The 25651-nt window shown below is 38.0% G+C and overlaps 1 protein-coding gene across 2 annotated transcripts in view; it reads left to right on the top strand.

The window, feature by feature from the left end:
* Positions 1 to 25651, top strand: part of parp8.S (poly(ADP-ribose) polymerase family member 8 S homeolog) — a 169619-nt gene that overhangs the window by 123349 nt on the left and 20619 nt on the right. The window contains exons 9-15 of one of the 2 annotated variants that reach the window (XM_018244495.2): positions 5930 to 6020; positions 7968 to 8034; positions 10293 to 10415; positions 15252 to 15807; positions 19171 to 19224; positions 19316 to 19411; positions 25353 to 25445. In XM_018244495.2, coding sequence (XP_018099984.1) covers positions 5930 to 6020; positions 7968 to 8034; positions 10293 to 10415; positions 15252 to 15807; positions 19171 to 19224; positions 19316 to 19411; positions 25353 to 25445 — 1080 coding nt within the window. Of the gene's footprint in view, positions 1 to 5929; positions 6021 to 7967; positions 8035 to 10292; positions 10416 to 15251; positions 15820 to 19170; positions 19225 to 19315; positions 19412 to 25352; positions 25446 to 25651 lie in introns of both variants that reach the window. The other variant, XM_041580576.1, reaches the window with a different exon arrangement.

Here is a 25651-nt window from a genome sequence, read left to right as displayed (position 1 = left end):
TTTCCTCAAACACTTATGTTGCATCAAGCTTACATTGCCCTTGATATAATGTATAAAATCAAGTCAAGTACAGGACTTGTTATCAAGAATGCTTGGGACCAGATTAGAGGTCTTTCAATAATTTTGGATTTTCATACTTTAAATCGACTTAAAAATTAATTTAAACATTAATAAAACCCAATAGGATTGTTATGCTTACAATAAGGATTAAAAAAAATTGTCGCGGGTCAAAATTATTGACTTTAATGAATTTGGACCAAACAGTCGCGCATATAAAAATTGTTGCTCGCCTCAAAATTGACGCTCATCAAAATTATTAACTTCAATGTGTTTTGCAAATTTTTTGTCATTTTTTTGGCTAAGCGAAATGGCACAGATTCACCCAGCACTATTTCTAATTGATTTTTCCCTTATGTGGTGCTGTACCTCAATTACACTCTTCTGAACCAACATTTAGGGGCCGATTCACTAAATTCGAGTGAAGGATTCGAAGTAAAAAAACTTCGAATTTCGAAGTATTTTTTGGGCTACTTCGACCATCGAATGGGCTACTTCGACCTTCGACTACGACTTCGAATCGAAGGATTCGAACTAAAAATCGTTCGACTATTCGACCATTCGATAGTCGAAGTACTGTCTCTTTAAACAAAACTTCGACCCCCTACTTCGGCAGCTAAAAGCTACCGAAGGTCCCCATAGGCTTTCCTAAGTTTTTTTGATCGAAGGATATTCCTTCGATCGTTGGATTAAAATCCTTCAAATCGTTCGATCGAAGGAATAATGCTTTGATCGTACGATCGCAGTATTTGCGCTAAATCCTTCGACTTCGATATTCGAAGCCGAAGGATTTTAATTCCTAGTCGAATATCGAGGGTTAATTAACCCTCGATATTCGACCCTTAGTGAATCAGCCCCCCAGAGATTGCTTACTACAGCTACTATAATTCAGGTACAAACCACTCAGAAAATATGTATACTGGAGATTATAACATACAGTATCTCACTAAACCCAATCATCTCTTGGCAACTGTCAGGGAGTATTGCCCTTAAAGGAAAACTCAACCCCCCTACTAATAAAAACCTATACGCAGTACCTTACATAGTACCCCCTCCCTGCACTCCCCCAGCATAAGTGATAACACCTATAAGTGCCCCTAATCCTTTAAGTGCAGAGTAAGTATAGCTCATGGGCACCATCTTCCGGCTCTTCAGATTTCTTTGGGTCCTTTTCCTTCCCTTTGGCAATTTCCATCACTTTTGGTGTATGTGCAGTTACTAGGAACAGGAAGACTTCTCTAACTGTGCATGCACCAATACTGTGCTCACTTCCCGAAAAAAAATCAGAAGATGTGACCCACGAGCTCCGCTGTGCTTACTCTGCACCTATAAGCAAATAAAATAACTATTAATAGGAATAGTTACTAGAGCAGTGTTTAGAACTTCCGTTTCTTCAATGTGAAGGTTCTATCAAATTGTACAGTACAGTTCCCTGCCAGACACAGCTGACCAAGGAAAATCAGTTTTATTTTAACATTAACGGCCACCAGGATTGCTTCTAGATTTGAAAAGACCATATTATTACCCCTTTGCAGCAGAGATTATTTAAGGCAAATCATATTCAAGTCATTTTTTTGGTCCTAGTTTCCCCTTTGTTTGAAATAAAAATAGTGTTAACATTTTATAATGGTGACACAAAAAAAACCCAGAACCCGCTCAGAAGAAAAAACGACTGCATTAGACATGTAGCAATTATCGTAATGACAATAATTAGCATTGATTTTCTGAGTGTCATTGAATTGGCTGTTTGATCAACAGGAACCAGAGGCTTTTCAGATTTGTATTGAAGCCTTGGGGCATTGTATTATTACAGTTAATTTGAGTTTTACACTTAGCTGATAATGTTTTTGTTCACGCTTAATGTGGACATATATAATTTTTATTCATTTCCTATGTTTACATCTGAAATATCTACTACACAATAGCATGGGATCCTTTGTTTGTTATTTTGGTGTTACCAGCATGCCCCATGAGATTTCATTGCTAAGCTGCTGATTCAATTGAAGCTCGTTTATTCTAACATGGCACAGAAACTTTTACTTGGCCACTTGGCTTAATGTGCAACTTGATACCCACAGTATAATGATTTCCAGCATGCACAAGGACTTATTGCTATGAAATGATGGCAGTTAACATAGTAAGACAAGCAGGACCGCCATCAGAAATCGCAGGGCCCCATACGACAAAATTCCTGGGCCCCCTGGGCTGCACCCACCGCAAGCCCCATCTACAGATCCGCCCTCCCTACCCCACAGGTCCGCCCCCCACCACACAGTAAAAAAACAAAAAAATATTGGTGGCTACGGTTCCCACATGTTAATAAAAAATAAAAAGATATTGGTGGTCAGGGCCTCCCATAAAAAAACATTTGTGGGCAGGGCCCCCCATTAAAAAATATTGGTGGCTAGGACCCCACATGAGAAAAAAAAATTGGTGGCCAAAATTGGTGGCCAGGCCCCCCCCCCTACATTATGAGAAAATTGGTGGCCAGGGCCCCTGAAACGTCCATGCCTTCCCGAAGCCAGACCCTTACCCTCGGGGCCCCCTACAACTCTCCCCCCTGTTCCCCCCCTGATGGCTGCCCTGAAGACAAGTGAACATATGCTCTAATTGCGCTTGGTATCTGCACACATATTTAAATATTTATAAAAAGAACTATATTTAGATATATGTACTTTGTTTGCATAGCTACTAAACCGATCAAAGGCATACAAAATATAACTGATATTGTTAACAAACATCCCTTTAATACATTTTCAGTGCAGCAAAAACATTTCTGCATTTCTTTCATAAACATTAGAATTTTTTGGTTGTACCATCTGGCCATAGAGTATTTAAGGCGTCGTATAATACCTAATTGATCAACGGATAGGGCATGTGCGGAACATACTTTTTGCCTATTTGTTTTATTACACAATAATTGTGTAATTTTGTTATTTTTTTTACTTAACAGGGGAAGCTACTCCATGTTTGGCTCATGATATATAGATAAACGGATTACCTATATATATTTATATATATATATATAAATCCCTGTATCACATTATTCTGCTTATCTGTATGCCATAACAAAGGTTGGAGGTTATATAATCTATATATCTTCCTTGCAAAAACCAAACATGGAGTAGCTTCAATTCCCCTGTTTATCTTAAGATATAACCAAAACCAAAAAGACATTTCATAATTAAAACAATGTATGTTTAGCATAAGCCTTATCCATTGAACTCATGTTCAACATGGGGCTAAAATGCCTCTTTAAGCCTAGTTGCCCTGTTAACACAAATTTGGTAATTCCTGACTTCCCTTCTGTAGCTTCTGGAACACCCATGTCATTTCCCAAATGTGGCAATCTCTGTTTTCACCCTTTCCTAAATATGCCCCAAATGTTATTTCAGCATGCAGTCAGAAGCAGAGACTTGCATAATTTACACTAATATACTTAGGGGCACATTTATTAAGCTCAGGTGAAGGATTCAAAGTAAAAAAACTTAGAATTTCGAAGGTTTTTTTTGGGGTACTTCGACCATCGAATAGTCTACTTCGACCTTCAACTACGTCTTCGATTCGAACTAAAAATCGTTTGACTATTCGACCATTCGATAGTCGAACTACTGTCTCTTTAAAAAAAACTTCGACTACATACTTCACCACTTTAAACCTACCGAGCTACAATGTTAGCCTATGGGGACCTTCCCCATAAGTTTTCTAAGCTTTTTCTGATCGAAGAAAATCATTCAATCGATCGATTAAAATCCTTTGAATCGTTCAATTCGAAGGATTTACCGTATATACTCGAGTATAAGCCGTCCCGAGTATAAGCCGAGGTACCTTATTTTACCTCCAAAAACTGGGAAAGCTTATTGACTCGAGTATAAGCCTAGGGTGAGAAATGCAGCAGCTTCTGGTAAGTTTCAATCAAAAAATTGAGGGTTTCTGCTCCCATTGGAGGTGCCAGCGTCTCGTTTTTGGATGCTGGCGAATATTCTTGGAGACTATTCTTGGACGCCGGCGACTATTCTTGGACGCCGGCGACTATTCTTAGGCGCCGGCGACCGTTTTTGCGCTTGACCCGAGTATAAGCCGAGGTGGAGTTTTTTAGCATATTTTGGGGGCTTAAAAACTCGGCTTATACTCGAGTATATACGGTAATCGTTTGATCGAACCATTTTTACTTTGATCGATCGGTCGAAGTATTTGCACAAAATCCTTCGAATTCGATATTCGAATTCGAAGGATTTAACTTCGAGGGTCGAATTCGAGGGTTAATTAACCCTTGATATTTGACGCTTAGTAAATGTGCCCACTAATGGGACTGAACACTAGAATTGGTTGAACAGCACAACTAATACAGTAGGTAAACTGAAACAATCAGAATCTATAGCAGGATGGTCCAAAGGAAAGCTAAGATGTATAGCTCAGTATGTAATGGTTTTGAATCTCTAACCTAAAAAAAATAACTGTGAAATATTTTAAAAAAGCACAAATCTGTCAAGGTTATTAATTCACTGAATTGTGTTAAAATAGCCTTTTTTAAAACACCTCTGATCATTTTCACAGTGAGACCTGCCGAATGCCAGTGTATTTACTGAAAGGCAGGTGACTTTTGTGCATCATTGTGACTAATCATAATAATTGCTACAGAGAGAGTGATTCAGGTATATTTAATAGCCCCCGCACTACTTTTTTTTTCTGCCTAACTTTTTTCAAAGTGTGGTCATTTTTAGCAGGAACCAATTTGCCTGTATGTATGTGTTTGGAGGAAACAGGAGTTCCTGGAGGAAACTCACACAGACACAGGGAAAACATTCAAACTCATGGCTATTGAATCTAGGACCCCAGCACTGCAAGACAGCAATGCTAACCACTGATCCTCAAAAATGATTGCTTAATACAATTTTACATTCTTGTAAGGGTTTTTTTTAAGGCATGAGCTGTTATGACCAACAGAAACTGAGAAAGGAGAGACTGAAGATCAGGAACAGGATAGTGATGGAACAGGTGAAAGGTTGGAGTGGAAAAGAGCAGGAGTAGACTCAAGAACAGACTGGAGCAGGACAGAGCGGTTATAGACTTAAAAACAGGTTGGAGCGGGCATAGAGTCAGGGACAGACTGGAGCAGGATGAAGTGGGTGAAGAATTGGTGACAGGACAGGATAAGCATAGATAAGACTGGAAAAAGATGGTGCAAGTGAGGAGGCAGAATCTGGATCAGGATTCTATCAGCATTGGGGAGCAGAGTCAGTACTGGAAACAATAAGCAGGAGGGGCAAGAACAGGAGCTAGGGACTAGGCCATAGTGTTCCAACAGTAGCTAATGCTCAAGCACCAGCTGTGAGGAGGCATGGACTTATATAGTGCAAAGTCAGCCCTGATTGGCTGACCCCTCCCAACCAATAAGGTTGCTGGGAAGGGATATTAAAGGCCAGGTGAAAGATATTGAGCAAACCTGCTAGCTGCTCATCTGCCATTTTTCCACAATTCTCAAAAAACGTGTGGTTTTCCTATTTTTCTAAAAAGCTCAAATTCAGAATTAAGTGTAAAAACCATGAAAATCTTTAATGCAAAACCTTGCCAAGTAAAAGTTGAGTCCTATAGAAGTCAATGGGAGCTGCACTGATCTTTTTGGACTGCTTATAATTCATCTGGACTTTTAGAGGTTTTCAGATTTTTTTTTCCCACTGGGAATTGTCCCAAAGAAATTTTCGAGGTTTTCGAGGTATTCTTATTTTTTTTAAAGCATTGTTCAGCACTAATAAGGGGCATTATTATACAAGTGTAAGGTAGAGATGTTGGTCTATTTTTACTCTTTTGAAAATTAAAGGAATAGGCACAAATGATAATTGCAATAAAACCATTTTTTACCCCCCACCAGGAAGAAATTGCTGTTGCTTGGGATGTCATCCGGACAGAGCCTATAGTGGTGCGTCTGCATTGTTCCCTGACACAGTATTTAAATGGCCCAGGTAAGCTCCAGTGCTTTTCATGTTTATTCGGAACAGTAATAAATAACAAGTGATTTCTGCCTTAATGCGAAATCAAAAATGTTGGTTTGTTTACTGTTCATTCTATTTATTTTCCGTGGGGGGAATAAACCAGATCATGGAAACAAGTTTCAAGAATTTCATTATAGAGCATAAAAATGCACAGAATAATTATAGGTGTCGTCTTAATGCCCTCATAAAATTTAACTGAATCCGATCCATAATTTGCTCATTCAAAATTTGAGAGAAAGTCATCTGAATTAGAGGTTCTTTCATTAATCATTTAGAAATCATGTAATTTAATTAGAAGTTATCCTGCAGATTGCAAAGACTCGAAAGGCAGACGGCACTTCTGAAGATGGGGTTTATTGGAGTTCCAGCAGGAACTCCAATAAACCCCATCTTCAGAAGTGCCGTCTGCCTTTCGAGTCTTTGTTGTACCTACAGTGGGGACACTGTTTTTGACTGTGCACCTGAATTGAGGGGAGAGCGGTGTGCTAGTGCGGTCCTTATTTGCTTTTCTATCTACATATCCTGCAGATTGACCATGGGATTACAACTCCGACAACGTAGTCATTGATTGTTTAGCCAAGCGCTACAGTCAATTCAGTTGAATGAACTCATGCTTTAATATTTCAGCAAATTAAAAGGAGCCCTCTTGAGGGGTCTTTGATGTGGACAAGCCCTTGTTGGTTTATAAAAAAAAGTTATTCTTAAATAACTAGTCACTAAAACCTCTGCTTTCTAAAACCTCTGTCCAGATACCTCCCTCCTATAGCTGACCTCTGCACATGGTCATTGACTCTGATTGACACTTACACTGGTCTATCTTGGATATTATCACTGCTAGAAGTTGACTTGGTGTTGGTCACAATAAAAGTATTATTGGTGGATTCAATAGGCAAGAGCTGTGTTGTCTTCAGTGGTTCTGTAGTGGTGGGCAAATTTATTCGCCAGACGCTAATTCGCAGAAAATTCCTGCGATTCACTGCCGGTGAATAAATTTGCGAAACCGCCGCAAAAAATCGCCAGTGGAAATTTGCCGGTGTCAAAAAAATTGGACGCTGGCATAAAAAAAACGGACACCGGTGCAAAAAAACGGACGCCGGCGTCAAATAAGAGACACTGGTGACGCTTCCCGAATTTCATGGGAAATTCACAAATTTTTCGGTGAAACGCCACAAATTCACCCATCACTAGTCGCCTGTAACCTCTGTGTTACAAACTTATGGTACATAAGGCACTTATGATTTTTCTGCATTTAGCATTTTTCTGCAGATATATTTCTGTTGGTTATGAAAAGCCTGTGACCTTACATATTGCTGCCCCTCATTTGAATGACATCCTCCTGTTACCATTGATGACCGGCACTTTCCATTCAAGTAAATGACAGGTGTTATCATGGTTGGTCTGGGCCAGCAGGACACCAGGAAACAGACCCACTCCCTGGCCACACACCCTAAGCGCTGCTTCCTAACCTCTCTATATGTCCCCAATCATGGCCGCAAAAATAATAAAAAATGCATGCGGGGGCAGATGGCGAGGAGGTGGAAGTGGTTGAGCCTGGGGTGAGTGGCCCATGGCTGTGTGCGGGCCCCTGAGTTGGCAGCTCATTGAGCCCTGGATCCCCCAGTCCGACGCTACTTGTTATTTATTATTTATTTATTTTTGGATGGGTAAGAAGAGGTTTTATTGGCTTCTTTGCAGACATGTTATCAATTTGTAGCCAGAAGACTCTAGCAGTAGGTTGGGAAACTTTATTGTTATATCTTTATTTCATAAAAAGGATGAAAAATATGCCCACCAATCCATAAATATTAAGGAGGATCCCAACTGTGAATATAATATTTTTAAAATAACCATTAAATATATATATAGACTTTTCTAATGCTCTTGTTGTTTAATGCTATGTTCTGTTATTTTTTCCAGTTCCTACAGTGGATGTTTTTCAAATTTCCACAAAGGAAAAATTTGGTTTGGGGCATCAGCTAAAAAAGTAAGACTATTCTCAAGAATTATATGTCTTTTTTCTTTATCTTTTTGTAAAATCATGACTGTCCTCCCATACTTACCTTGTGGTAATCCTGCATATTTTAGGTGATCCTACTTCAGACTTTTATGGCATTAAGCAACTAATCTACCCACAAAAGGTTTAAGAAGTCCATGCTTCATAATCGGTACACTTATACCTTTCATATAGCTTTTATGAATTATGTGATAGAAATACTTCACCCTAAATAACCCCTGAAATGTTTAACATTAGGTTTGGCCGAATTTGACCCATTTCGTTTCTCCAAAAATTTGCTGCATTATAGTCTATTATAGTCTATGAGCGTCAAATTCTTTTTGACATGCAGCGAATTTTGTTTTGACGCGCAATGCCATACAAGTCTATGGGCATCATTTTCGCAGTGATACAAGGCGAAAAAATTCGCCCAACCCTATTTAACATGAAATGAAGTGATTACGAGGGAAGTATCATATCAGCTGAAACTTGAAGGGATCCTGTCATCGGAAAACATGTTTTTTTCAAAACACATCAGTTAATAGTGCTACTCCAGTACAATTCTGCACTGAAATCCATTTCTCAAAAGAGCAAACAGATTTTTTATATTCAATTTTGAAATCTGACATGGGGCTAGACATTTTGTCAATTTCCCAGCTGCCCCTGGTCATGTGACTTGTGCCTGCACTTTAGGAGAGAAATGCTTTCTGGCAGGCTGCTGTTTTTCCTTCTCAATGTAACTGAATGTGTGTCAGTGGGACATGGGTTTTTATTATTGAGTGTTGTTCTTGATATCACTCCAACTTGCAGTACAGCAGTAAAGAGTGATTGAAGTTTATCAGAGCACAAGTCACATGACTGGGAAATTGACAATATGTCTAGCTCCATGTCAGATTTCAAAATTGAATATAAAAAAATCTGCTTGCTCTTTTGAGAAATGGCTTTCAGTACAGAATTCTGCTGGAGCAGCACTATTAACTGATGTGTTTTGGAAAAAACAATTTTCCCATGACAGTATCCCTTTAAGGTGACCATACTGACTTGGTCACCTACTTATCAGCCCACTGATCAAACAGACCACACATGGCATGGATACCTTCCTGTTGTTCAAATCAATTGTGCAAACAGTATGAACAATTGGAACAGCAGGAAGTAGAAAGGAGCTGCAGCTGCTCTTGACTTCCTTATCTGCTGTTGCACAATGCATTGGTTGTCATGGTGCATTGCGAGATGACATTTTCAAACCTGTGCTATTCCTGAACCAACCAATATCCAAATTACATGGATATAGTTTGGAATCGGCAGGTCACCATACACATAATAATTGTCCATACCCGAAATGGTCAGCAGCTATTTAAATACCGCAGTAATTTAATCTCTCAACATCCCAACAAGACTATGTAACATCACTGATCAATAATTATAGGGCCAGTGCCCCAGCAAAAAGCATATTTAGAAACTATTATTGTTTAGAAATATTTATCTCAGAATTGTTCAGACATGTTAGCATTGGTCTTGTAAATTCAACTTTGGGATATTATTACCCCAAAGCACAGGGACTAGGCTGTGTTGCCTATAGTTATACAGAGATGACTTGGCTATGGAGTTTTTTTGCATTAAAGGAATTGTTCAGTATAAAAATAAAAACTGGATAAATAGATAGGCTGTGCAAAGTAAAAAATGTTTCTAATATAGTTAGTTAGCCAAAAATGTAATGTATAAAGGCTGGAGTGACTGGATGTGTAACATAATAGCTAGAACACTACTTCCTGCCTTGCAGCTCTCTTGATTTCCACTGATTGGTTACCAGGCAGGAACCAATCAGTGAGTTGCTAAAGATCATTGCAAACTCACTGAACAGTTATGTCCCATGTGACCTCCTTATAGTCACTGACTAACTCAGAGTTAGAGAGCTGAAAAGCAGGAAGTGGTGTTCTGGCTATTATGTTAGACATCCAGTCACTCCAGCCTTTATACATTACATCTTTGGCTAACTAACTATATTAGAAACATTTTTTATTTTGCACAGTTTTTATTTTCACACTGAACTGTTCCTTTAATACCCTGTTTGTAAAGGCACACATGTATTTCCAGTGCCTCCAGCTGGTGCTGAGCTCTCATTATTGCTACTCTATTTTTTTGGCTCAGATTTACACCTCTTGTAGCACTTGGTGTAAAGGCCACATTCTCAATGTAGAAATGTTTTCCTAAATAACAAAATATGATCTTTGCTTTTGGTGCTTATGCAGAATCATGCAGACATTTGTAACTCAGCAGTGGAAACAGAGTAAAGAAAAATCCAACTGTTCGCACAAGAAAGTGTCTGATAAGAAGGTGAAGTCCCCTCTGCACATTTTTTCTACATTGCGCAGGTAATGTATCCTCTGTGCCTTTTCTTCATGCACTCTTCATTTATCTGTCAAAAATAGGTCTTGATTGTTTAGCTAAAACCTATAGGAAAGTCAGTTGTCCCAGTTAGCTGTTTAATGGTATAAGAAAGTCCCAGAAAGTCAGCTGACCTTATTTATTGTATGGGGTTTTCCTAATATGGTTGCTGTTAGAAATCCCCTTGTATTATTGTGCTTACTATCTAGTAGTGCTGATACTGATACTGTTGAAATACAATTAGAGACTATAGGGGCTCCTTTACAGCTGCAGTAAGAATGACAAAAGTATAATACATTTTACTGACTTTTGGCTATGGCTCACTGCTCAAATTCAATTTTGTCCATGTAGTGCAATTTATTAGTAAATGTACCCCTATGAGGGCCAATTTACTAAAATTTGGGGGGGTTCACAAATCGTATTTTTTCTTTAAAAAATAGGTTTTTTTTGTATTTCTCTAAGGGGCAGATTTACATAGGGTCGAATATCGAGGGTTAATTAACCCTCGATATTCGACTGCCGAATGTAAATTCTTCGACTTTGAATATCGAAGTCTAAGGGGCTGATTCACTAAGGGTCGAATATCGAGGGTTAATTAACCCTCGATATTCGACTAGGAATTGAAATCCTTCGACTTCGAATATCGAAGTTGAAGGATTTAGCGCAAATTCTGCGATCATACGATCGAAGGATTATTCCTTTCGATCGAACGATTAAATCCTTCGAATCGAACGATTAAATCCTTCGAATCGAACGATTAAATCCTTCGAATCGAACGATTCGAAGGATTTTAATCCAACGATCGAAGGAATATCCTTCGATCAAAAAAACTTAGGAAAGCCTATGGGGACCTTCCCCATAGGCTAACATTGACTTCGGTAGCTTTTAGCTGCCGAACTAGGGGGTCGAAGTTTTTTTTAAAGAGACAGTACTTCGACTATCGAATGGTCGAATAGTCGAACGATTTTTTGTTCGAATCCTTCAATTCGAAGTCGTAGTCGAAGGTCGAAGTAGCCCATTCGATGGTCGAAGTAGCCCAAAAAATACTTAGAAATTCAAAGTTTTTTTACTTCGAATCCTTCACTCGAATTTAGTGAATCGGCCCTTAAGGATTTACCACAAATAGTACGATCGAACGAAAAATCGTTCGATCAAACGATTAAATCATTCGAATCGTTCGATTCGAAGGATTTTAATCCATCGATCGAAAGGTTTTTCTTTGACCTAAAAATTGTTACAAAGCCTATGGGGACCTTCCCCATAGGCTAACATGGCACTTCGGTAGGTTTTAGGTGGCAAACTAGGGGGTCGAAGTTTTTTTTAAAGAGACAGTACTTTGTTTATCGAATGGTCGAATAGTCGAACGATTTTTAGTTCAAATCGTTTGAATCGAAGTCGAAGTCGTAGTCGAAGGTCGAAGTAGCCAATTCGATGCCCGAAGTAGCCAAAAAAATCATTCGAAATTCGAAGTTTTTTTTATTCTATTCCTTCACTCGAGCTAAGTAAATGGGCCCCCAAATCTCTAAAAATTGGAGATGTATGTGTAAGAACCAAGAAAACCTCTAATACAAAACAACCCTGTGGAGGTCTCATAGAAGTTAAACGGAGCTGCGCTAATCCGATTGAAACATTTTTAATCAATTCTGACTTTTAGAGGTTTTCAGATTTGATTTCACTAGTAATTGTCAGGAAAATTGTGTGGCATTCGTAGATTTAGAGGAATATGGTTTCATTTGTTTATTCGTTTTAAAAACCTATAAAGCCACTAAAATTCTTCTTTCAATAAATAGGCCTCCATGTGTTTCCTTTTAATAATGTTGGTGCAAAACTGGACACAAGTTGCTTGCATCTCAAACAAAGGGTTGCATCCAAATTGCCTTGCAGCCATCACCATTTGCATCTATTAATATACCAATTGCTATATATTAATATAATACTGTAAGTTGCAAGACCAGGTGAGTCAAGGAACAAGGAAATCCTGTATTTTATACATGATAATGACCACCATACAGTGTTACTCATTGCATTCTTGTGCACTCTTTTTTTTTTTTGTTCTTTGCCCAAAATGATAAATGAGGTCCTTTGTGATTTGGAGCAAGATGTCAATTGTACTCCATTCCTCTTTTCCATTCCTGTCTTCTTTATTTTCTTTTGCGTCAAACTTCATTCTTGTTACCTCGCAAGAAAATGATATGTTGTCGGTTGCTGCTATGCGCTAGCAGGTTTGCAGATAAAGTGCTGTTTGAGTTTGCCAGCAATGCTCCCTCTAAATGATATGCTTGTGTGTGCCCAATCAAATAGTGAAGCCAGTACACAAAAAAAATCATAGAGCACATGGTGGAGGTCATTTATCAACACTGGGCAAATTTGCCCATGGGCAATTACCCTTAGCAACCAATTAGATTGTTGCATTCATTATTCTACCTGCAGCTGCCTGAAAAAAGCCAAGCACTGATTGGTTGCTATGGGTTACTGCCCATGGGCAAATTTGCCCAGTGTTGATAAATGAGCCCCGGTAAATTTTACAAGGTTGAAGAGAAAAGAGAAAGAATTGGCCCCTAAATCTGCACCTTCCCATCCACACGAGTCCAGAACCTCAATTGTATAAGATACACAGGGAGGCGGATTACCATGAGAGGGTTATAAATTCTGAGCATATAGCAGTACACAAAGGATTCAGAATCACTTCGGGGTTCAAAGCATTGATCATGTAATCATCCATCTAGGCACTCCACAAAAATGTGAACTTAGACAAAGTTCACATTGGTGGACGAAATGCACGTCAGGCTCAACAACAAACACATTTTTTAAACTGGTTAGGCAGGGCGTCAGAAAGACCTGATAATTAGGGGTGTTTTACACCACGGGGAGGGTGATACGCTGTGGGTGAAGGGGTTGGAACGGCAGCGGATCTCGTACCCTACGACATTGCTAATTACTCTCCGCATTTCTTGCTTGAAGCAGGGGTTGGTTTCTGTGAACCGGGAGGGATACATATTGCGGGTGAAGGGGTTGGTTCTGAACGGGCTTGCCTATTAACTACATGTCTAGCATCAGAACTTTATTCCATCTCCAATAGCCTTCCGTACACCCGAATTTGGCGCACAGTAGTAGCTGATCTCTAGGAACCGGGAGGGTGAGATATTGAGGGTGAAGGGGTTGGCTGGGAATGTATTTGGGAAATGGAGCCTGATATTTACATGCTCAGCAATTAGCTCTCTTTTTTATGGCTATACGCATACCGCATTAACTGTAGCCTATATACACAGGACGCTGTGTTGAAAAGCAATTTCTCCCTTCACTGATCGGAGTATTAACATTTTCCCAGGAACTCTACCTTGCTCCCTCTTTTTTTATTGAGTGCCTAGGTGGGTGATTACATGATCAATGCTTTGAACCCCGAGGGCACATTCAGTGATTCTGAATCCTAACCACTGCTTATGTGTACTGCTATATGCTCAGAATTTATAACCCTCTCATGGTAATCTGCCTCCCTGTCTTTAACTTAATTTTAATGGTGTTACACTGGATTTCTATTTTTAACAAATGACTGAATAAAAGTTATGTTTTAACATAAATGTGAATCTATATACAATTGAGGTTCTGGACTCGTGTGGATGGGAAGGTGCAGATTTAGATCAGCACTGAATCAGTTGTGGGGAATGTACAGTATGTGAGTAATTTTCCAGTTTCCTTCAAAGAACATAGACAATGTGACTTATATGCAGATATAGAATAGACATTCGTTTCCTAAATGCTTAATAGCTAGTGATGGGCGAATTTGCGCCGCTTCGCCGAATTTATTCAATTCAAAAAGGAGACGCCGGCGCCCGTTTTTGACGCCGGTGCCCGTTTTTTGACACCGGCACCCGTTTTTGACGCCGGCGTCCGTTTTTTTGAAAAATTTTTTTTGACGCGACTAATTTTTGATGCGAATTTTCGCGGGTGTTTTGCGAATTTATTCACTTGCGGCGAATCGCGCAAATTTGCGCCTGGCGAATAAATTCGCCCATCACTATTAATAGCTGCTTTGATTTTGATTTATTAACTGTTTCCCTTTGAGATGCTACCAGACTGTACTAAAGTTGCAATAAATGGACAACATGACCTCCATTCCTGTGAAAATTGGAATGGGATTCTTTCAGTAAACATTTAGGCCATGTGGAAAAGTCATCAATTGAATTGATCTGTGTATGTGGTCTTGCCTCATGGCAAACATTGTGGTGAGCCTGGTTTGGACCACCACTTGGGCAGGAAGGATCAGGTAAAGAATTAATTATTCCGAGACCTAGCGAAAAATGTCCAAGATCTGCTCGTATGACCTGGTTGCTTTCAATCTGTTTGAGTATTTGACTTCATCCATATCAAATCCAACAATTCAAAGCAATAGCTTGTCATATAGTCTGTTTTCTCTGATGTGTTGGGTAATACTGAACTGTTTACCTTTGAGATGCTACCAGACTATTCCAAGGTTGCAATAAATGGACAACATGACCTCCACTTCTGACAAGGTGGAAAAGTCAGCAATTGAAATGTAGTTTTGCCCGATGGCAAATGTTGCGGTAAGCCTGGTTTGACCCACCACTTGGGCAAGTAAGAATCAAGACCTGCTTATATGAGCAGGTTTCTTTGAATTATTTGAGTATTTGACTTGATCCATTGTCAAATCCAACGGTTCAAAGAAATAGCTTGTCCATACAGTCTGTTTTCCCTGATGTGACAATGGTGTTGGGTAATGCTAATGGTTCATTTACATTTAAATTATTTATTTACAATGTAATAATGTAATTATTCCAGTATATATTTTTTTTTCTTCTTTGCAGGTCGCCTAGTTATCCTCCTCCTGGATGTGGGAAAAGTAAAGTAAAACTAAAGTCTGAACAAGATGGGATCTCAAAGACTCACAAGCTTCTGCGAAGGACTTGTTCTAGCACAGTGAAAGCTGATGATGTGTGTAACACAAAATCCCACAGAAGCTTTGGCCGTTCTTTGTCAAGTGATCCTAGAGCTGAACAGACAATAAGTGTAAAATCACACAAACTTTTGAACCGCCCCTGTTCGACAGCCATTAAGCAAGAGGAATGCATCTCAGTAAAGCAACATAAACTGCTAAGTCGTTCTTGTTCTGGAGATCCCAGATGTGAGCACAACAGCACCTTGAAGCCCCATAAACTGTTAAGCAGGTCTTACTCTAGTAATCTTCGCATGGAAGAATTAGATGGACTTAAGAACCACAAATTACTCAGCAAATCATATTCCAATGCCCCTAAATCATCCAAAATGGACCTCTTGAAAGAACCTATAGCAGAGGGCAGGAGGCTCTCTCTTACCTCAGGGCTGATCGGTATCTTAACGCCAGCTTCATCGTCACAAGCTGCTGTGCGTATATCGGTATACACCATTGAATTTCTTTGTTTAATTTCAGATTTAACCAAAAAATATTCTAACCAGGCAGTGGTTTGAATGCTAAACATCAGTATGAGATTTCATTTTGGTATGAGTGTGAGTGTTTTAGTCCATTTCATATATTGATACATTACTTTTATCACCTATTGCATAAAACGAATAACTAAGGACTTGGCTCAGACCTAAGCTAACATAATGAAAAATGTGTGTGATTTGCTGAAAATATGTTTGTAGCAGCAACAGTACAGGCAGTACCATGAGAAGGTAAATAAACACAGCTAACTAAGTCCTTCAGGCACACCAATACTCTTCCCTAGAGTGTGGCCTACAGGCAGGAGACATATGTCTCAGAATACTTATAGATTCCCAAGGTAGACAGAACAACTTTTTCATAACTTTCTGTCCCCAGAAAAGCAGCTTGGAAAATAAAATTAGCTCTGGGCAACTATGCAGGTCCATCATCAGTTTAAAGGTCTGAATAGCAAAGAGTATACTTTTTCAAGATGTCCTCTGCCTGGCAAGTTCCTCCAATATTTAGGTAAGATTGATGGTGAGATTGGGGATTAAGAGAGATGGTATTATAGTGCAGTAGAATTGTACAACAAAGCTAAGTATGTTAGGCCCCAGCAGCTGCAAGTACAAAGGGAAAATAATGCAGAGAAACTGCTTTCCCAAACTTTTCCCATTTCTATTGCCTTCTTTGAATTTACTTTTTGTATGTGACCAATCAACTCACTCTTTAAGCCTACTAGCATGATTTTCATTGCATTTTGTGCCATCATATATCATTCTCATTCTTCTTCATAAGGATTGGTAAAGTGTTGCTTCTCTTCTAATTAACCACTTTTCATCTTAATTTTTTATCTGCTTACCCACCTTCCCCAACAATTCCCCTTCCATCGACACTGGCCAATTTATGATGATGTCGCGGGGCATAAACCTGCCCAGCACACACCCACTCAGTCAAGTTTATTTCTCCTAATAATGTCATACTGGAGCATGAAGGCTTCTATGGAAGGTCTTCTTATAGATGGTGCTATAAGAATTATTTTTTCCCAGTTCCTTGATGGATCTACTGTTATATCTACAACACTTTTAGAAAATAATTGATTAATTTGTTGCAGCTTCAAATCAACAGAAATACTTGTCACACTAGGGGGAGGGGCGGTTTACTAAAATTCATATTTTTCTCTAAAAATTCATGTTTTTTGTATTTCTCTAAAACGCTAAACATTTGAGATTTATTAGCCGTAAAAACTTCTACAAAACTGCTCCACGTAAAAGGTGTCAAGGTCCCATAGAAGTCAATGAGAGCTGCACTGATTCTATTAGAGCCTTTTTTAATCAATTCCGGTTCCGGTTTTCATATTTTTTAGCGCATCAATCAGCATTTTTATCCACTGGTACTTTTTATATTCATAGTTACATAGTTAAATTGGGTTGGAAAAAAAGTCCATCAAGTTCAACCCCTCCAAATGAAAACCCAGCATCCATACACACACCCCTCCCTACTTTCATATAAATTTTTATATATATATATATATATATATATATATATATATATATATATATATATATATATATATATGTATATGTATATGTATATGTATATATATATACCCATATCTATATTAACTATAGAGTTTAGTTTAGCCTTTGATATTATATCTATCCAAGAAATCATCCAAGGCATTAACAGAATCAGCCATTACAACATCACCCGGCAGTGCATTCCACAACCTCACTGTCCTGACTGTGAAGAACCCTCTACGTTGCTTCAAATGAAAGTTCTTTTCTTCTAGTCTAAAGGGGAGGCCTCTGGTACGGTGATCCTCTTTATGGTTAAAAAGGTCCCCTGCTATTCATCTATAATTTCCTCTAAGTACTGTAAACTGTAATCATAGTTTTAGAGGAATAGAGTTTAATTGTAATTTCAAAAACCTTTCAAGCCACTAAAATTTGATCTTTAATAAATCCTAGTATAATAAGACAGATTTTGTAGCAGCAACAAATTTAGTCATGAAACATTGAGGTTAATTTTAGTTTTCTTAAAAGTCCATAATTTTTACACTTGTACCTAGTAGTAACTTTCATCTGAACCCATTATCATCTCCCTGATCCTCCCAACAGATTCCTTTATATAGTGAACTCATAATTAAAATGCCTGGGGTCCAAATGGCTCAGAGTAACTCAATATTATTATTCCTTCTTTCAGATGATGTTTATATTCCAAAGACTAGTCAAAAGTATAAGATTGAATATGATTGCTGGACTTGCACTATTTAATTATAAAACATTTAAAAAATCATTAAATTGAAAGTATAGACAGAAAACAGTTTTAAACCAACTATCCAGCACAAGACAGACACAGGTGTTTTTGCCCATTTAAAGACTTTCAAAATTCAACATTTCCTTACTTATTTGTACTTATATTTGGAAAATATTATTTCTGTTCTTTAAAAAAAATCGAGGCAAAAAACAGTTTAACAAATTTTGGTTAAATTTGACATTTGACTACAATTTCAGGGGTTATTTATCAAATTTTAGAGTAATGTCATAAAGTCGCCCATGGACATTTTTTCTTGACTATAAAAATTAGTAAGTGGATAGTATTTAGCATTAGTAATGAGCGAAACTTTTCACACATACAGTAGACTCCAATTGCACGTTAAAACAAAGTTGTCACCATTAAGCACTGCCTTACAAGATCACAGATCATAGACAATAATTGGAATGAAATTTCTTTGAAGCAGTAATTGTGATGGCAACAATGAAGGTGGGAATGTTAATGATAACTAGACCATTTCCTTGATAGTCCAGAAAGTCTTAATAACTAAGATAAAATTCATATAGGAAAATGTTAGGAATCCCTATTTTGACCTTTAATAAATCTTCCCTTGTCCCTTAGCCAGGGGAATAATATGTGCAGCCAAAATTATTGTAATTACTACATGGGATATGCTTTGTAAGCAGAGCTCCTAGGTTTTATTTCTATATTTTGCTGCCAAGTACATTTGTTGGTTTCCCGTCTGATTTATGGGCTTTTATTGTTTATTTACCTGCTTTTCAGTTTTGTTCCATTTGTCTCTTCTGTTACATCTTATATTGAACAAAAGATCAATGAGATGATATTGTACATAGGCACCCAATGGTTTCCCAGTTACCTTCTTCAAAACATCATGAAAATCGATGTCTAGAAATCGAGAGGAATTAAGGTTACAAGATTAGATTTAAAAAAAAATGTGTGGTTAATTTTAAATGTAATTTACAAATATGATTCTCCTTCAGAAGCATATTATTAAAACCGTGATATGTGTATTGATTTCTTTTTTTTAGCCAAACAATGGTGCAAAAAATGCTCCGGTGCGAGGTCATGGCTTTCTAGTTCAGGTAGGTTATTTGTGATGATTAGAAAAAATACAACAAGCCTGAGTAGGTTTTAGTATTTGCATTTTAATCAACATTTGCTTTATTTCTCCAGACAATAGAATTTGCTGAACAGAGAATACCTGTCTTAAATGAATATTGTGTGGTTTGTGATGAACCTCATGTCTTTCAAAATGGACCAATGCTGAGGGTGAGTGATTGTTACCATCGCATTTCCCATTGTTTTTAAGCAATTGTTTGCTTTTCTTTTTAGTTTGCCAAGGTCTTCGAACATGACTGTTTGGTTTGTCAACCAACCTTCTAGATTCTGTGCCCAAGAGCCCATCCCTGCAGTGTTATTAATAGACTAGGAATAGATAGGAAGCTTGAAGAATAGTGCAAATGAAAAGTGCCTCCTCTTTAGCAGCAACTATCTGTAAATACTCCAATGTAATTAATCTCAGGTTTCTTTATTTCTAACATGTTCCTTAACCCTTTTCATTATAGTGCTCTTTTATTGTACTTTGCCAGGTTTTAACATACTGTACAACACTTAGTTCAAAATAAAACCCAAAAATATAAAATCAATGGCACTGGTAGTAAGCACTCCACACATAGTGCCATACTTAATGATCTATGACAGATGAATAGGGATGAACATTTTTTTTGCCTTATACTGCGCTAGAATTTTGCCATGCATTTTGTTGAGCTGGAAAACATGGAAAAAATCCAAGAAAAATATGCCCATTGGCTCCAGTGCATTTTGAAATATTTCTCTATTTTACTACTTTCCACACTTTAGTAAATTTTTCAGGAAAGAAAATTGTAGCAAATTTGTTCATCTCTGCAGATAAGTGGCAAAAAGTGTGTTTTGCCAAAAATGTTTGAAAACATGAAAAAATTTGCAAACTTGCTAAATGTTGCAGGAATTTCCTCAATTGCATTGGAGTCAAGGGGAAGGTGTCTGTTTCTTCTATTTTTTTTAAACTCTTTAAGTTTGAATTGTAATTTTCATGTCATAGCATACTTACATTCACATTGTATATATTAAGGGAGGCCATCATTTCACACATTGACTCATGTTGAACATATTACTAGTTATGTGAATAAGCCTTACACATTGTGGAACATCTCTTCCCAGTTGGGGAATGATGGATTATGTGAGTCATATGGTTAAAGGAAGTTAAAGAAAAATGAAAGCAAGAATATTGTCATTTAGTGGCATTTTACTATCCTGTCAAGGGATGCAAGGAGTCCCATGGAGACCACACTTTCTCAAAATTTGGTAGCTGGGACCGGTGCAGTGTTGCTTAATGTTCCATCTGACGTATGAGATTGGCTAATTTCTGTAACTTTTTGAGCTTGGGAAATGGCAGTCCTAGCAGGAAAGTTTGTTGGTCTAGCTGTAGGTTGAATCCGAATAGGGGTTCTAACAAAGATAATACTTATTTCATGTAGTTTTTCAGGGGAGGGCAGGTCTATAAATGTGGTATAGGGTGCCCGATTCTCCATCTTCTATGTTTTTAGCAGTGCAAACAAACTTGTTTTTCTTCAGCAAAACAAAATGCATGGGGAAATTCTTATAATGACATTTATTTGTTTCTGTATTTTTTCCCTGCACAAACAAAACAAGCAAAACTCTGATAAAGATGTTGTTCTTTTCCCAGTGCAAAAAAATTAAATCAGGAGTTTTTCTGCAAAACTGTGCCTTGGATACTAGGTACTAACATCCTAGGCTCCTTTGCTCATTTCTTGCTGCTGTAGTGTTTGTCTTGTGCACTTTACTTAAGTAACAGGGTATATGGGTAGACTGATCAATCCAAAGGATGTCCCATGTCCTCCCTGCTTAAGAAGCTGGTGGTAAGGTTAGACTTTCCTCTAGAGCACAAGGGGCTTCAGGAACTGAAAACCCCAGTTGAATACTGGTTTAAAAAATAACACCCACATCTTTACAGCTATTTGGTAAATGAAGCCTTCAAATACACGCATAAAGAGACAGAAAGAGATTGAGAATGAGTGTTAAAAAAGAATCACACCATGAAAGAATCAGTCAACGCTCAAGACAAAACACTCATTGGTTAAGGTGATGAAGTAGAAAAATAGATCAGGCTCTGAAGTTAGAAGGTTGAACAAGTGAAATGCCAGAACGTCCATCTTTCTAGAACAGGTGGAACATGCCAGGAATCTGTCTGGCAGAATAAAGAGGTGCAAAGAGGGTACAGATATTCAGGAGAGACTGCTATATACACATTAGCCTGAGCATGAAGCAAGGTCAAGGATTAATCATAGCACCGATTATTTGAATCCATTAGAGCAGAAAAGGTAATAAGATAAATTGTATAGCCTTCTCCAACAGGTTTTATAAAAAATGTATCAGTGGCACTGATTTAATGAAGGAGCAAAAGGGGCTAATTGTCCAAGGTCGATATGGACAAGGGGGGCCATCATCAGTCATTACAGTAAATTTTGAATGCAACATCTCCTAAAAATGAAACCGTTATCAGCTGAAAGAATTATTAAGTACGAGGGGAGGGAGGGGTAAGTGATGAGGGAGGTTGTTCTGTGAAATCTATGACCTGTGCCCACTGGCGCCATAAAGACAGCTCAGTGTATGGGCCTTTACTTAATATTTGTGGGCTAGAGGTTAGTGGCAAAATGGTGAGCAACTGTGTTGGTTAAATACTGTATAGAAGTTTCCTGTACATAGTCTTCATTTTACCTGTAATTGAGGTGCAGCATATTAAGTTTCAAGGGAACTTTGTAAAATTGTTGCAGGCCTCAAACTTTTTTGCCCTTTTTGCCCGCGGCAAATTTGCCTCAAATTTGCACCTGGCGAATAAATTCAGCCATCACTACAGATGCAATGGGTCACTGCAATGTGTCACTGCAATTTGCAGCAAACTCAAATATACTGTTATATCAAATATACTGTTATATTGGGGGGAAATGCCTCTGGCACTGCAGCATCTAAGGGTTCAGGCCAGCCCTTTCCTTACTGCCTGCCTAAGGACAGGACCCCATTGTGACCTGCATCCAGTGCCAAATTAAGACTAAACAGGGCCCTAGGCAAGGTAGTGCTTCTGGAACCCCCCCCCCCCTTGAACCACCTAAAGTTACAATTGTAAAAGAAGCACTGCTATGCTAGCACATACCTCCAACATTTTGGAAATAGAAAGAGGGACAACATTTTTTGACCACTCCCATTTTTTGTGGCCACGCCCCCTAATTACCATGTTAATTTTATAAAATTTGGCAGGTTATGACAGTTTGAACATATTTCTGTGTTTTTTTTCAGTTATTACAGTTTTGCACAGTCCCACTCCCAGAGACCCTTTACAAATTACTTTGCCCCCAAATCTTTTGCTGTTTTTTTTGTCGTTTTTTGAGTTTTCAGTAGTTTTTGTTTTTTTGTCATTTTTTTTCAGTTCTGTCTGCCCCCACCCCACGTCTTGTAACAGTTCAACAGTCCCTCACCCACTGTACCACACAGACCCTTTTCAATTTTACCCCCAGATCACTTTGAAATGGCTAAAGCACACCCGGCCAGCCTGGCCTGACTGCCATCTCCTCCCCCTCACAAGCCAGTCACAGTCCCACTCTTCAAAAATATAAGTAATTTAAGGGCTAGGCAGGCTCTAGGCAGGTGCCTAGGGCACCTAGCGGGTAATCAGGCCCTGTCTGCATCCACTTTTGCTCCCTAATTTATGGGTTGCAAACTGCTGAATGCTGACAGCATTGTATTCATGGGGGTAACCGCCTATTTTTTTAGGCACTTTGCATGCTGCCTTTTTAATACTAAATGAATCCTATAGGCTTTGGGGGCAAAACATTTTTGCCTTCCTTTTGAATATTAATTAGGTCTTTGGTTAAAACAGTCCTAAACTTTATTAACCTTCTTCATCTTGTTCATTTAGAATGCCTAGCTGAGCAGAGTCAGATTATGGTGAGATGGGCCAAAACGAGTGGCCCCTTTGAATTGCCATAAGATTCACCTTGCGTGTGTGTCAGTCATACAAAATAGGTGCAAAGAGAGTAGCAGTGCTATTCAAGCTTGCATGAATGTTTCACATTGAATCAGTGACGCAACTATAGAGGAAGCAGACTTTGCGGTCGAGGGCCTGGGTCTGCTTCCTCTGTTTAGAAAGCCTGCAAATATAACATAATTACCTGCTCTATTCTCATGCAGAGTTTAATGTAGCATATCCTGTTTTTCACCAGTTAATCATACCTCAGATTATAGGACAGCTCATTTAACATTTGCAGAACAACTGTAAAGTATTTTATGAATTGGACCAGAACAAATAATGACTGCAGAGAAACAGCCCAACTCCTATAATATGAACAATTGGCATTCTTTATTGGTTTGTTGTAACAGTGCCATCATGTGGCTACAAGTTGTACAGACACATTACCTGTAAAAGATTTTTGGTACTTTCATTTGTATGTGTCAAAGGCACATTCCTATCAAAAGCTGTAATGGTAGCATTCAAATTATTATTATGATTATTATTATGTTTAGAGAAGGTGCCAATTTACTGGGGAAATAATGTGATGTGCAAAAGTACAACTTTGTAGTAGGCATGACCCTGCCCAAAAATTATAATTTCAAACATGGCTGCCAGGAATTTTATTTTAACTTTGTAGCAAAGAATATTTTTGTTCCACTTGAATGCATCAACTTCCTATTCTACTCTACTACTATAATTTCTAATGGGTCTACCAAATGCTCAAAAGATTAGAAAAACTCGAAAAACTTGAATTGATAAAATTGCTTAAATTTTACCCAACTCCAAATGACCTCTCCATGAATTTGCAAACTTTTAGATGGCAAAATTGTACATTTGAGTTTTTCACATTTTTTAACTCAATAAATATCGAACAATCGAGTTTTATAAACTGTCATTTGAATTTAGCGCAAAATAATTGTAATTGTGATAAAAAAAAAACAGTTGATAAATCAGCCCCTAGATCTCTGGGGTGGGCCCTCGTGGAGTTATTGGAGGAAGGGTGTTGCTGAACTACAACACTCGTGTTGATTAAATAAATTGGGCACCAGTGTTTCTTAAAATAGATGATAACTCTTAATATAAAGGAATGTGGAAGAACAAGGAGGATAATTACATATGAAACAGTACAGTTATGCAGCATTTAATCATGAATAATCGCATTGGAAAGTCTCCAATTCCAGAGAACAGGTCTTTTAAAGGGCATGTAAAGGCAAAAAAATAAAATCCCATTCTTACTTTCTTTAATGAAAAAGAAATCTATCTCCAATATACTTTAATTAAAAAATGTGTACCGTTCTTATAAAAAACCTGACTGCATGCAGTGAAATTCTCCCTTCATTTACTGCTGTGGATAGGAATTGTCAGATGGTCCCTAACTGCTCTGCAGGGAAACAATCATATTTATGAACAGCAGGGGAGCCCCTGCCTTACTTCCCAGCCATGCAAAACTCAACCAGCTTTGTTTATGACAATCCCTAAGCAGCCCAGGCCACACTGAGCATGTGCACAGTCTTGGTCTTGCAAAGATGTTGAACAAAGTTACAAGATGGTGACCCCCTGAAGCCAACTTTGAAAGCATAAATTATTTGTTTGATTAGGCTTGTGGTGCAGTAAGTTCATGTTTATATTTAGTATACAAAATACAGCATTTCTAGCCTTATTCTATTTTAGACTTTACATGCCCTTTAAATGTAAGGCGGTGAACAAAGTTACAACATATAATAAAATACAGTCTGGCTGATTTATCAAAGTAGTTTGATTATTGATCCCATTATTTGTCTGCTCAGTCAAACAAGCTGAAAACAAGTGCTCTTAATTATTTATCATGTGTATTTTCAAATGAAAACACACCAGAAAACTATTTTGGGAAATGTACATCTCTAATAGATTTTGTGATAAAGCAATTGAACAAGTCTTGAGAATTCTGAATTAAGTTGAAGTCATTTTCAAACAAATAATGCGGTGACCGTTGGCTGGAATGGGTCTCGACAGGTTGAGTTCCCAAAATAATTTTTGGGAAACATTTTTGATCAGTGAGGGAGACCTGACTTTTTTTTTATTAAACAAAAAAATATTTTCATCTTGACCTTTGTAGACTGTTTTGTTAAAAGTTGGCTCATTTGAATTTTTTTTTATTTTTGGCAGCCCACTGTGTGTGAAAGAGAACTGTGTGTATTCGCTTTCCAGACACTCGGAGTAATGAATGAAGCTGCAGATGAAATTGCAACTGGCGCTCAGGTATTTTAAGTGGTCTTTGATATGCATAAATACTACAAAAACAAATAGTTGAGGAATGTAATATGTCATAGCTATATGTACTGAAATCCAATATATTTGTAGATTATAGTTTGGATTCAACAAGACCTAGAGAACATTCTAATGAGTCATTTATTCTTTAAAAATAGTTAAGTCCTACTTTTCCAAATAAGTGATAATTCAAGTAA

This window comes from Xenopus laevis, chromosome 1S (assembly GCF_017654675.1).
Source record: "Xenopus laevis strain J_2021 chromosome 1S, Xenopus_laevis_v10.1, whole genome shotgun sequence".
Lineage (NCBI taxonomy): Eukaryota > Metazoa > Chordata > Amphibia > Anura > Pipidae > Xenopus > Xenopus laevis.
Note: the sequence above shows the minus strand (reverse complement) of the source record. Positions and strands in the feature narration are given on the sequence as shown.